This window comes from Eupeodes corollae, chromosome X (genome assembly GCF_945859685.1).
Source record: "Eupeodes corollae chromosome X, idEupCoro1.1, whole genome shotgun sequence".
Classification (NCBI taxonomy): Eukaryota; Metazoa; Arthropoda; class Insecta; order Diptera; family Syrphidae; genus Eupeodes; species Eupeodes corollae.
In genome coordinates, this window is record NC_079150.1 from 6,740,646 (window position 1) to 6,754,787 (window position 14,142).

Consider the following 14,142-nt stretch of genomic DNA (forward strand, 5'->3'; position numbering starts at 1 on the left):
GTAATGTTGTCAGGAATGTGGTACCCGTGGCATGATGGTTAGTGCGTTGGACTGTCATGCTAGAGGTCTTGGGTTCGATCCCTGCCTATGCCATCTAAAGTCTTTTCACGGGTACTGCCTCTTGCGAGGAATTGACAAATTCTCCAAGAGTAACTATTGTCATGAAAAAGTGTTTATTGTTTTAAAGTTACAAAAAATGTTCAATGTACATATGTATGTATATGAAAAAGGTACTAGGTTGAAGGATGTTTTTAGAGGCATAGAACTTGAAGTATACGTAAGCACTTCTCAATAATATGACAGTTTGGTTTTCAAAAAAGATTGTTGAATTTTAACAACGTAGTGTATGTAACTGTTTAAATTTATTTTAAAAATCATAGTTTATTTCTTAATTTTCATACACGAATTTTATTAAATGATTAAGCTCACTTTAAACAAACTGTATGTTTGAACATAAAAGTAGCATCTGTTTAGGAAAATGAATTTCGGTTTGGGAAATGAAAAATACATTTTTAGCGAAAAATAAACAAAAAATTAACTTTTTTCTAAATTTGTGATTTTCGATCGATTAATATAGAATTTGTGACTTTGTTTTATACCATTTTAAAGTCATATATGTACATACATGTATTTACCTCTTAAAATAACACCCTTTACATTAAATATATATTAACTATTCAATCATTCATTATTGCAAAAAAGAAATGTACTTTTTTATATTTTGGTTGTGCTAATAAAAACTAGGTATTGACTGTAAACATGTTCATATCTTACAAACAATACGAGTACATTGAAACCTATGCGAAGTTTAAGGGTTTTTGTTCCTTAGCGTATCTATCTAATAGCGATTAATTAATTGAATCTTCAAGGGTTGTTTATTAGAAGATTTGACCCTAAAAAAATTATTCCACAATTACATATTATAAAAGTTGAAGTTAAGTAATTAGTTGAGAAAAAGCCGACAGAGTTCACACAGGGTAAAAAGAAAATTATAAAAAGAGAAATCAGAGGTACAATAAAATAAAACACAACAAACAAATTGTTGTATGTAGTAACATCTACCTAGTAATGACTAACTCGACTAGGCAGCTTGAAATAACTTTTCCCATTCCTATTAAAAAATCTCAAGCTCTCTCACATCATACTTCACATAACAACCATATTTAATTAAAAAACAATAAAACTGGTCACATGTGCATATTTTACACACACTGACCTAGATCGCTTTTTGTATCAAACTCAAACAGTTTCAAAAACAAAAAGAGGGAACCTACCTAATGCACTACTGGCAACGACAACATGTTTGCTTCAAACCAACAATCGAAACCAAAATGTTTGCATTGACATGGATTTAAAGACATCGTCGGACGTCGCATCGCGTCGCAGCGCCCGCGCCAGACTCGGCTTGGTTTGGTTTCATATTCGATATTCGAATTGTTAATGTGAACGTGAAGTTGAAATTATCAAGTCAACCAACAACCAACTGCAACGTTAGTGCAGTGTGGCATGGCAAATCTCTATCTCCTAACTTTCTCATACACGTACATGATATACAAGACAGACAACTGATTTGCTTCTTGTTGGCCTATTTGGAAGACAAAAGCTCACTAAGTGAAAGCTTCCCCATTCAATATAGCTCTGACCGTTAACATTACTAGTTGGGACTGCGATTTTCTCTCGGTGTTCGGTATCGGTATTGATAGACATAGAATAGATCATGTGCAATCCGCTTATGATGAGTCGTCCTTAGTACTAAATCTATTACGATTTGGAAAAAATCCTAAGAATATTTTTGCCGAAAAATGTATTGTCAAATTTAATATTTTTAACAAGCAGAAAATAAAAAGAAAAAGTGAATCAAAAACTAAAAACAAAATTGTTGTGTTGAAAGGTGGTTACTCTTGAACTTGTACGTCGTCACCGCTGCGCTCTGCATGCCGGTTTGTGTGTCAGTGTTACAGAACAATAAGCAGACTGTATTACTTTCATACAGTGCCTAACAAGTTATAAGGTATAACCAGCCACTAATAGGTTAAGTGAAAACGGAAAAATAAGAAATTAGAACGAGTTCCTAAAAACCTTTTTTTATCGAAATAGCACACAATTTATTGACATTATGTCCGTTGTTTATACGGTTGAAGGCGAACAACAACTTGTTATGCCAAACATTAATAAATTTTTTAAAGGAGCTTCAAAAAATGTATTGCTTTTGCAAGGCTCCTCAGAAAATGTTAAGATAAAAAGTAAGTATTCAACATACATATATATAAATACTAATACAAAAATAAAAATAAATACGGAATTTTTAAAAATTTGAACTTTTCATACAATTGTGTCGTGTTGCGATACATTGCTTTGTATTTAAGTTTGGGCAATATAAAAATTCATAATTGAGAAACAAATTGTATTAGTGAAACAAAGATTTGTTGGGTTTGTACTTAAAATTTGCCAGAAAAAAGCGATTTTCAGAAGTGTTACCTACTATTTCACAATTTCTAAACTAAAAAACTAATTTGTATTTATTACTTTCCTTTAAATTTATTGGGTAGAGACTTACCTGTTGGCGCCGGCCGTGATAAATAAAGAAATTGGCTGGCGACCGTGTTTCAGCGTGTATATTGGTGGTGTTGCTCGGTGATGTTACGGAGAATAAGGTCAGCGTTCTGTCCTCCCTTCTTTCTTCAACATCAATAAGTTTTCTTTAATTTTTATTAGGTGTTAATTTCTCTTGCGGCTAAAGCTAATACAAAATAGGGTCATGAACCTCTTGTACTTAATAATTTCTAAAGTACAATTTTACAAGCAAATATCCGATGCCTTTCGAAATATACATTAAATATACTACTGAAATGGTGATGATTTGCGAGTTGACTTTTTTTTAACTGATTAAAGGTTAATGGAAACAATTTTTAAGCTAAGAGCACAGAAGCAAGAGTGTTTCAAAAAAAATGTTACGACTATAGTTCCTATATTGAAACTGTGTAAATTTAAAAAGTAAAAACTGTGTGAAGCTGTGAAATAGTAATAACAAACTGAGGAAATACTACAATTTAGGCGCAAAACTTGACAACATGTTTTTCTATAAGAGGGAGAAGTCTATTTAAAAATAAAATTAAAATACAAATTTAAAAAAAATAACGGCAAAGTTAACAATAAATTACTAGACCAATTGTGCCTACCATATCACAAAAAACAATGGCATATAAAATCCGCAGTATGAATATATATGCTGGCACTGCTTGGCCACACAATAGGGTATGGGGCAGGTGAAAGGATTAACAAATATGAACTTGCATACATACAGCTGGGTCCAAAACAGCAGAAATCTTTCACTTAACTTTAATTTTAAATAAACTTCGTATTTGTAGTATATTTTTTTGTAATTATTATATTAAATATATTTGTTTAAATATAGGCACCTATGGATATACATTACAAGAAAAGTTAGGAGCCTAAACCGAAAACATGAAACGTGCTGTCATCATAACACAACAAAATATTAATAATTAAATAACTGTATTTTCATTTACTCTTTGTTTTCAACACTTTTGCTATGATCAATTTCCGCTGTTTTTTAAATCTTAAATATGATAATATTACCCGTTTTGTCATTTTTTAAAAAGAAACATGATATTTATGCATAATGTGGGGTTTAATCTAAAAATGTGTTTGTTTAATATAAAAATAAATACAATTAGGTACGCATTTAGATACTTTAAGATAAAATATAAAATAAAAAATCATTATTTATACCAAAACAATACTTTACCGTTAATACGCTCCAATGCGAGGTACTAGCACTGTATTTAGGTAAGGAAACTTCCGCAAAAACTCAAAAACTTAAACCATCGGTGTTTTAATTGAGAATTTATACGGATAGTAACTTATTGTAAGTGTTGGTGTTGTTTTTTTGAATATTTTTTTTAATGTCTCCACTCTAGTAAAGAGTTTTTTTTTTAAAGTAAATAACAATGATTTAAATGTTGAAAATTCTGCACGTTAAGCTGAAGTGAAGGTGTCTTATGAATAAATCTTTAACATTACTTTTTCCTTTGAATCAAGTAATTTTTGTTTCATATCCCGCCAAATACGGTCCTGAGAAATGGTAATACTTTCCTTGCGGCGAGAAAACGAAGTACCAAAGAACACTTTTAATTAATACTTTGTTTGTATTATGGACGTGTAGTTTTCATTTTTACAAATAGTGTACATTTATTACCAAAATAATAGTTTGGTTCGCGCAACGCATCGCAAACTGCGTCCAGGGAGCGTATCGTAATCAAGTTTAAAAAAAAAAAACGAAAAAATGTTTTAAAATCCTTTCTTCTAAAATACCGATTTGTTTAAATCCCGTCTCTTAAAATCTCACTTATTCAAAATCCTAATCAATTACAATCCCGCTGTTAAAAACCCTATCAAATCCCGAAAGTCCCGTTTTTGTTTTTACAAAATACGTGCATTAGTGTAAGAAAACCAACTCATCAGGATAATGATATAAATAGAGAAAACACAGAAAGAGTAGTTACCAAGAATAAGTTGTCAAGGAATAGTTGCCGAGTATTATGTAAATATATCTACTTAATGAAACTATTAAAATATTATATACGTTAAGTGAAAATAAAGTTTAAATTTAATTTAAAATTGGGGGCTCAACCGGGATAGCGCACTTAACAAAATAAAGTGAAAGTGAATAAAATAGTAAAATCTGCATAGGCACTTATAGTAAGTATAAACAACTGTGAACTAAAAGAAAGAAACCAGCAAAGTAATTCCCTCTCGCTCTATAAAGTCAGTATCCAGCAACAGATAGGATAACAGCATTGTAAAAAGCAGGGAAAAATATCGTAAGAAATTATTTTTTACAACTGCTTAAGATATAAAACAAATTATTGAATAAGCTTCTTGCAAAAAAACAAGAAGTTGATTTCTGAATCAGTAGAATCAAAGAAATAATGTTAGAAACGAAACACACGATAATACATTAAGATACCAACAAAAACCCCAACATTGTCATGAACAAACAAAGAGGGCTAGTCAACAAGGATCAGAGCCAATGGAATAAGGATCTCCAGCTTATAGAAAATTAACTCCTAACTAACTAACTTTAGACAAGTACATAATAATCAGAATAATCCGTTTTGGTATAACGATCAATTTAATCAAAATAGGAATGTTAATAGAAATTTTAATCAGAATGATAATTTTAAGAGAAATGGAGAACAAAGTGTTCTACATAACTCCCAACTACCAAACAAAGTAAGGATAAACAAAAAAATAAACAGACAAATAAATAACAATGGTTAAAAATATTGATAGGTAGACACGGGATCAACATCTTGTTACAATTTTTATTATGAAATATATATATATTTTTGATAGAATGGTTCCATTTTACAATTAGCAGATTATTTGATAGGTTACAACCTTTTGCAAAGGGCAGATATAAATTTAAATCTTAAAAGAAATGTATTAATATACAATAATACAGCAGAAAGGATGTTTATGGATAGCGAACAATTACCATGGGGGGATGATAAAACACAAACAGGAAATAAAATTAAAGATACCTTAGAGCTATCAAGTACAAATGACTCATGTTCTATTTACGGTCTCGAACCACGCCTCAATAACCAAGTAATTAAAAAAGTACAATCAGATCAACACGTTGATATTCTGAACAATCACGGTCATTCCTTAATCAAAGCAATACTTTCAGAAATAAATATTGCATTGCCATTCCGTACAGATGTGGTAGCAGAAATAAATACAGATATAGAAACACCAATATGAACAAAACAGTACCCTAATCCATTAAGTGTTTCAGTATTTATAAACAATGAAATAAGTAAAATGTTAAAAAATAATATGTAAAATTAGAAAAAGTAAAAGTCCATATTCAAGTCTAGTGTTGGTAGTACCAAAATGATCGACTTTAAAAAACTCAACGAACATACTTTAAGTGACAAATATCCAATCCCAGACACAAATGTTATTTTAAACAATTTGGGTAAATCTAAATAATTTTTCACAATAGATTTAGAAAGTGGACTTCATCAGATATTAATGAAAGATTCTGAAAAAGACATAATTTTCCGTGTATAATGGCAAATAAGAATATATACGCTTGTCTTTTGGTCTAAAGAACGCACCTTCTATATTCTAAAGATCTATGGATGATATTCATAAGCCCAACATAACTCTATCATAGTTTTTTCAAACAGTGTCGAAGAACATACTAACAACTGAATGAAATAATAAAAATATTGAGCAAAGCAAATATGAAAATATCATTAGAAAAATCTAAATTCTATCAAACAGAGGTGCATTTTTTAGGATATGTTTTCACTTATCAGTGAAAATATAATTACTACCGATCTAAAGAAAATGTTCACAATACAAAATTATCCAGAACCAAAGACTTACACAATTGAGAAGCTTCTTAGTTATGATAAGGTACTATCGTAAATTTATAAGAAACTGTTTCAGATAACTAAACCCTTAACAATTCATGTTGAAAATGTAAAGAAATCAAAGAACCAAAGCAAGAAATGCAAAATAATCACTGGCGGGGAAGGTAGAAAAGCATTTAATAAAGTTAAAGATTATTTAATCGAAAATGTTAGGTTGGCATAATCAGATTTTAAGTAACAATTTATATTTAATACTGATGCCAGTAATGATGCAATCGCAGGAGTATTGTCACAAGAAGGCAAACCAATTATAATAATTTTGAAAACGCTAAATAAAATAGAGACGAATTATGCTACGAACGAAAAAGAACTTTTTGTACGGAGTTGCAAACCTAGAAATACATACTGATCATCAACCACTTACGTACTTAGTATCAAAGACAAATCTAAATAAAGCGTTGGCATACTATAATTGAAGAACATGCACCGAAAATTATATACAAACCAGGTAAAGATAACTTTGTCGCGGATGCTCTAAGCCGACAAAATTTAAATAACCTTACGAGTTCAAGTCGAACTATTCATTCCGCTAAAAGCAGTAATTACATACAAATAGATACGACACCCTTTCCTGTTATTTGTTTCAAGCAGCAACTAATACTTAATAAAGCGTATATAAGTTCAGACATTATTGAGATTTGTTTTAATAATTTTAAGAGATATACAATAACATATATGTACAAACACGGATCAGGCCATCACTCTATTTAAAAAATATATAGTTCCAGGTACAGTATGTATCTATGCTTCAGACGAGGATCTATACGAATTTAAAATTAAACTTCTCAACAAATTTAGTAATAAATTTGTACGATAATTACTGATACACACAAAAGAGCATACCTTGGATCTCTTGAAAATTATAATCAAATAAAGGCAACATACTACTGGTCAAATATGAAGAAACACATTTTTTCATATTTTCATGGAACGAAAACAAATACGACCGTAAACCAATAAAAGTGCCTATAGGTACCAAACCGATACCAGAAAAAGAAGGTAAATAGCTACACATAGATATCTTATATGCAAGCAAAGAAATATATCTTACAGTATATAGTTATTCAAAGTTCTTAGTAGTACATCCCCTTGTATCTTAAGTTAATATACTCGAATTATTAAAAATTTTAAATATTTTTCCCTACGCGCAAAATATTATTTGCGTTAACAAATCCGTATTCTTTAAAAACACTTTGGCAAGGAAGAAAATTGAAATATATCATGTACCGGTCAGTCCTTCTACGACAAACGGTCAAGTAGAACGTACTCGTAGAACTTTATTTGAAATAACGCGGTGTATTAAAGAAGAATATAAAATAATAGATGAAAAACAGGCAATGCTAGAAGTAGCACATAAATATAGCGAAACCGTTCACTCTGTAACAGATCTAAAACCCCAGGAAGTATTATTTAACAATGTGCAGTTAAAACAAAACAAATTGCGATATTATTATATTTTAGTCAAGTAATTTAACATACAAATCTTTGACTCCTGTTGTTATTTAGTTTAATGCACGTATTTTGTAAAAAAAAAAAACGGGATTGTCGGGATTTGACGGAATTTTAAAATGCGGGATTGTAATTGATTGATATTTTAAATAATTTTAATTTTTTTTTTCAAAAAATCGGTATTTTAAAAGACGGATTTTAAAACTTTTTTCGGGATTTCTTAAAAACTTGATTTTAAAAGGCGGTATCTAAAAATGGCGAATCATCCTTCTTGTCTCACTGCCGTCTAATTTTTCTTTCACAGTCATGGAAACGTTGCTCAATTTCCAGCTTAAGAAATATCTTGAAGAACAAAAGCTTTTCAATTATCGGCAGTATGACTTTTTTAGCAATAGGTTCAATGGTGATATCATGGTTTACCTCACCAAACAATCGAAAAAATCTTAGCATCGTTTTAGAGAAAGTATTATTATTTTCAAGGTTTTTGATAAATTTAGCTTATCGAAAATGCGTGATTTGGTTTAAATCTGATATTCAGAAATATTTTTTGTCTTCAACACTCTTTCTTATTTTTATACATAAATAATCTTGTGTCTGAAACTTCTAATCCAATAATCTGACCTCTTAAAAAAAGTAAAAGAACTTTCTTTTGATCATATATAAGTTTCTAGGCCACTATTGCTGTTTCAGAAAAAAACCATTAAAAAAGTTAAAATTTATCTAATATTACAAACTCCTACAACTCCTTTTTCTACACCTACAAAATAAACTCATTTATTTACATTCAACAACTTTCCTACAAATACAACTTTTATGTATGGGATTGTTCTTTGTGTCAGTTAAAATCTTGCACTGATTCCTTCTTAATATCTCGCACTGATTCCTTTCTAGTTATAAATGCACCCATCTGCTCATTAGTTGTGTGATTCAGAACTCCAAACTCAACATTTTTAAACTTTTAAAAAGTCACTATTAATGGCTTAGGATGATTAGACGAAATGGGTCCGTTTGTCTACCAAGTTCTTATGATTGTCCTCCAAAAGTTATTCAAATTTTTATTTTTATAGCAGCTGCCAAGAAAAACAATTTTGTTCACGAATCAGAGCTATTCCAATCGTTATAATAGTTACCATTATTAGCTAAGCTATCCCGAACAAGGGCTTCCAAGTTTATAGATATGCCATATTTTATTTGTAAATAAAATAAAACTGTTTGTTTGACAGATAATAACATCAAGGTATTTAAAGGACTTTTAAAAATTTGTATAACCGCAACAAATACAAACATTTCGGCTTTCGATTATATCTACCAATCTGCATCCAACCAAATGTTGAGTGGGTTACATTCGCTTTTCACAGTCATACTAACGGAAATATACCTACATTACTAGCCTGCATTCGAATCCGCTATTATTAAGGCAAACATTATTACAATCGTAATATACATCGTAAAAATATAAAATCGGTCTAATGGTTGTTCGTCACCTTATAGCAGTCGGCCTTATACTTGAAACACGGAAAAACAAAGCGGTCTCGAACGAAAAGAACAAAAAAAAAACCACTACGAAAACGCAAAACACAAGAATCCTTTTTAACTTATCCATTTAAAAAACATGTATTTCAAAAAAATCAACCCAATAGACGCTTAACATTTGCAAGACCTCAACAAAGGCAACATTTTTGTCTATTTCATTACATACAAAGAATCGTTTGACGTGGGATTCATGATTAATAAAAACTGACGATTGGTCGCAACAAAAAACAACTCCACATAACAACAAAGAAGAACATCCCGTAGACCCTCACCATTAGATTAAAATGAGTATGTTCTAACAATTCCAGGTTTAGCCAAACGATCATTTATACTCGTTCGTTTTGTCTCTTTGTTCAAATTGTTCACAAATGACGACCTACCTCAAGCTCAAGTTAATTCCAACAATTGCGGGAATGTACTAACAAACAATAACTTCAAATTATTGAAAATTGAAATCAACAACTTTGCGAAATAAATTATGCTATGTTATCAAAAAGTAGGTATTTAAGTTGTTGACTTTAAGTAAAGTAATCTTACTATTTTTACTTAAAAAACAAACCCCTTTAAAAAGTGCAAACAAAAAATCGCTCCCTTAAACAGTGTGAAATTGTCGCCAAGGGCTACATGAACAAAATATACGCCACGTGCTAACTAAATAGTTGGAGAAATATTTAAAGGGTGTAAATAGGGCTCAGTACATCTGATGTCATGTAGTTCATCATTTAAATTTTATAGCACATATCATACTTTTTTAGCACATCGACCCGAAATTGAAAATGGGGGCCAACGCAAAAGGCCTAGCGCATTTTGCCAATGTTCAAAGTTAAACTCGACAATGGTCTAGTCACTGATAAAGCATCGGCGTCCATAATAGATCTTAGGGCCGAAAGGTATCAGTATTAAGTATTATAGGTAGGCTAGATTATTGTCCTGAGTAGTACTCCTGCCCCTACCCCCCTCCTCTTACACAATTACAGATATGTATATTTACGATATGTATACTGTTGGAAATTAATATGAAAGACAAATATTATAATATTAAATTGATGTGTTTAATTAAATGCCTGTATTAAAAAAAAAAACAATATTTTTTTTCTATTTTTTTAAGATGCATTTACTCAGCGAATAATGGTGGCAGAATTTGTTTCCCGACAGCATACTACTGGTTCTCCTATCAACGGTGAGACACCGAATCAAAATCACAAAACATCTAATATACCAGATACTCTTTGTTCAACAAATAATACACCTGCAATGAATTCTAGTACCTTTGGCCTTCCACCCTTGTCACCATCTCTTTCGCTCAATGGTGGGAATTCAAACAGTGGTAAGTAAACGTTTTTCATTTTTGAATCATTTATCATTTTTTTATTATACACCAAGTTCATATAATGTTTTATATTTTTGACTTATCTGTTGAAATTGATTGCATCAATTAATTTAAATAAATAAATTGGGTGGGGCAACAGCCCGTTTGAGAACTAGGTTCTAGTGACTGAAAACTCTCAACAATTTCTGTTTGCGAGTATTGTTGTCAGGGATGGAAGGCGCCTACAGTTTTAAGCCGAATCCGAACGGCAAATTTGAGAAAGCACTTTTCATGACAAGAATTACTCTTGGAGAATTTGTCAACTCCTCGCAAGAGGGAGTACCCGTGCAAAAAGCTTTAGGTGGCATAGGAAGGGATCGAACCCAAGACCTCTCGCATGACAGCCCATCGCACTTTTTTTTTCAAATTCATTTTTATTTATTCAATCTTAAACCTATCTTAAAGCTAGACAAAAATTCATAAAACTAGCCTAATTATCCATAACTTACAACTAACTTAATGGTCCCATACGGACACTCTAAGTTAAACTATAACACTTAACACTAATGCCTTTCGGCCCTAAGATCTATTTTACTTCATTTAAATTTTATTTATTTTTGTATTTATAAGAAAATTTGAAGAAAAAAAACCTAATATCAATATCCTTTTTATTTTTGCTTAAAAACTACTTAAATAAAGTCCTTAAATAAAACTTAAAACTAACTTAAACTACCTATTCTATCTATAAACTACTTAAAACTAGAAGAACCACAGCAGCAAATCTAACATTTTTGTTTTTCATATTTTGTTGTCTTTTTTTTATTTTCCATGCTTTTTTTTTATTTTAATGTTCTTTTTTTTATTTTTTTTCTATTTCTTATTGTTCATTAATGTTCTTTTTTTTTGATTTTTTTTTTTTTATTTTTTTTTATTTTTTTTTCTATTTCTTATTGTGCCACCATGCCTATTCTACTTAAAACTAAACCCTAAAACTATAAAACAAGTATGTAAGCCGGCCAAGGCTTGAAACCATCGCACTAACCATCATTCCACGGGTACTACATCAATTAATTTAACTGCATTAAATGTTGAAAGTTACCGGACATTTACAATTAAACAATAGTGCGTTGTACCTATTTTGTATTCATTTTAATATTTTAGTCTTTGCTGCCTAGACAAAATTTTAAACGATTATGTAAAATGGTCAAGCCATTTTTAGCAATTTACTAAGATTAAGAGATGATTTACTTAATTTAAAACGATTTTAACATCTTAACAATTTGCTGAAGTGAAAATCATGGAATAGCTCCTTTAACTTTTAGCAAATTTCTAAATCCATATGACATCTGTACAATTATTCTTATAAGAGCAATGGTTGAAATGGTGCAGTCAATAGTTGGTAATTCCAATTAATAGGTCCGTTTAAACGCATTTGGTTTGTTTATTTTTACGGAATGTCACTTATTAGACATGTTTGGATGCTCCTTTTTCAATAAAGCAATTAGAAACTTACTGGTAAGCAAAACGAAAAGAGAAGTTTAATTTGTTGATCAACAAATTTTAGACAATAATTATTTAATAGCAAATATGTATGTGTTATTATGATCACTCTGCTATAATAAAATTGATATATAACCACTTTCGTACGCTTCGTATCACAGGGATAGGGACAAGCTTTTTTCATTTTTTTATTTGCCGATACTTCCTAAACCCTTATGTTTTTTGGAAAAACATAAATGTGGAATGAATGAGGCAAGTTTATATTTGCAAGCAAACATTTTTGAATTAAATTGATTAAAACAAGTTTTATGACGGTTCTTCCAAAGAAGGTCATGGATATTGACAAGATCTAAATTTATTCATCTTTTATCTACGTGTTTTAAATCAGATAAAAGGATACTCTGATTGTAACTGTAAAAGGCCCGGTTCGCTCAAATCTTTGCACGGTTTTTCCAATTGTACGCACATCATGAGCAGACACTTTTATAGGGCAACCGGGTGCCGCATCTGTCGCTAGTGTCGCGAAGTTTAGAGATGCAGTGGGAACAAGAGGAGAATATTATTTTCATTCTCATAAGCACCTAATAGTTTTTTGATTCCTTACCAAGGTCATTAGAGTTTTGTTTTTGTTGTCTGTTTTTATGCCAACAGGGAAGTAAAGAAATACACCTCCATATAGTCCATAAAATGGGGGTGACTGAATTTTTTGTTGTGTGTTTGTATTTCCATACAGAAGTCTGCCTTTGCACACCAACAGTTACATAAGTATGTGCCTGAAGACAGTTATAATTTAATATAGTATCGGGCATACGAGTAGTAGGAATCTTCTTTTGGTCGATTTAAAAAAATATTTTAAATGAAGCTATAAAATTAAATCTTTAAAATATTTATTGTATTAAAGCTAATATTTATTTCGAAGAGTTCTGATGCATACTTTTGAAAATAAAAAACATATAAGATTCAAGGGGAGAGCATGATAACGTTTAAGGCAAGGTATAATAAAGGTTTTTAGTAGATGGACTCAATATAAGCATTTTTTTTTTATTTTACACCTTCAAAAGCCAGAATTCTAAAATTTATAATTAATTTTTAATAATGTTGTTTCAGTCGTGTTTGTAATTTTTGCAATAATTGTCTTCAAAGTCATCATTTATGAAAAAAAAAGTTTAAAAAAATCACTTTGAGTATTATTTAAAAAAATTATTGATGTAATAAACCACTCCAATTGTTTTTTTGTATTCAACACTGAAAACTACTTCTTTTTATGACTTCTAGTTTTGCGCCTAAACGTGGGGAGATAAATCCCCCTCCTCTTATAGTAAAAAATGCTTGTACTGAGCCCCTCTACCAATAACCGTTATATTATCTTAGTGATAAAGTTCCAAAAAGCGTCAAAGACAAATCATTTCTCCTTTCAAAATATGGGCTATTCGCTAGGCTATTATAGGCAATGATGATAGGTCCAAAAGCAGGACGCACTTAATAACATGCTACTAATTAGTGCATTCATCTTTGTTGTTGTAGGTATCTGCTTATGCTTCTCCTTAAAAATAAGGTTTCAACGATGAAGTTCACCAGGTCGTAATTGGCCCGAACTTTTTTGGAAACGAGGTTAGTGAGGCGGTCACCGTCAACAGTGAACGCTACATAACGATGATAACTGATTTCTTATAATCCAAATCGAACCATATGGATCTAGACGACATCTAGTTCCAGCAGGACGATACTACGTGCCACGCAGCAAACGCCATTATTGACAATTTTCATCATCTACCTGCCCTTATTGAAAAAGCCATATATAAGTGTTTTTGTTGAGTATTGAAAAAAAGAAGAAGTTGTTATTGTTATTCGTGCGCTGAAAATACACAACTAAAAACGTAA

General features: G+C 30.8%; 1 protein-coding gene across 2 annotated transcripts in view; it reads left to right on the top strand.

Moving 5' to 3' along the window:
• The window catches only part of LOC129953363 (uncharacterized), a 55,527-nt gene that overhangs the window by 36,483 nt on the left and 4,902 nt on the right, over positions 1 to 14,142 (top strand). Inside the window, exons 1-2 of one of the 2 annotated variants that reach the window (XM_056066494.1) lie at positions 1,517 to 2,243; positions 10,561 to 10,779. In XM_056066494.1, the coding sequence (XP_055922469.1) occupies positions 2,117 to 2,243; positions 10,561 to 10,779 (346 nt within the window). In that variant the 5' untranslated portion in view covers positions 1,517 to 2,116. Of the gene's footprint in view, positions 1 to 1,516; positions 2,244 to 10,560; positions 10,780 to 14,142 lie in introns of those variants that run through there. The other variant, XM_056066496.1, reaches the window with a different exon arrangement.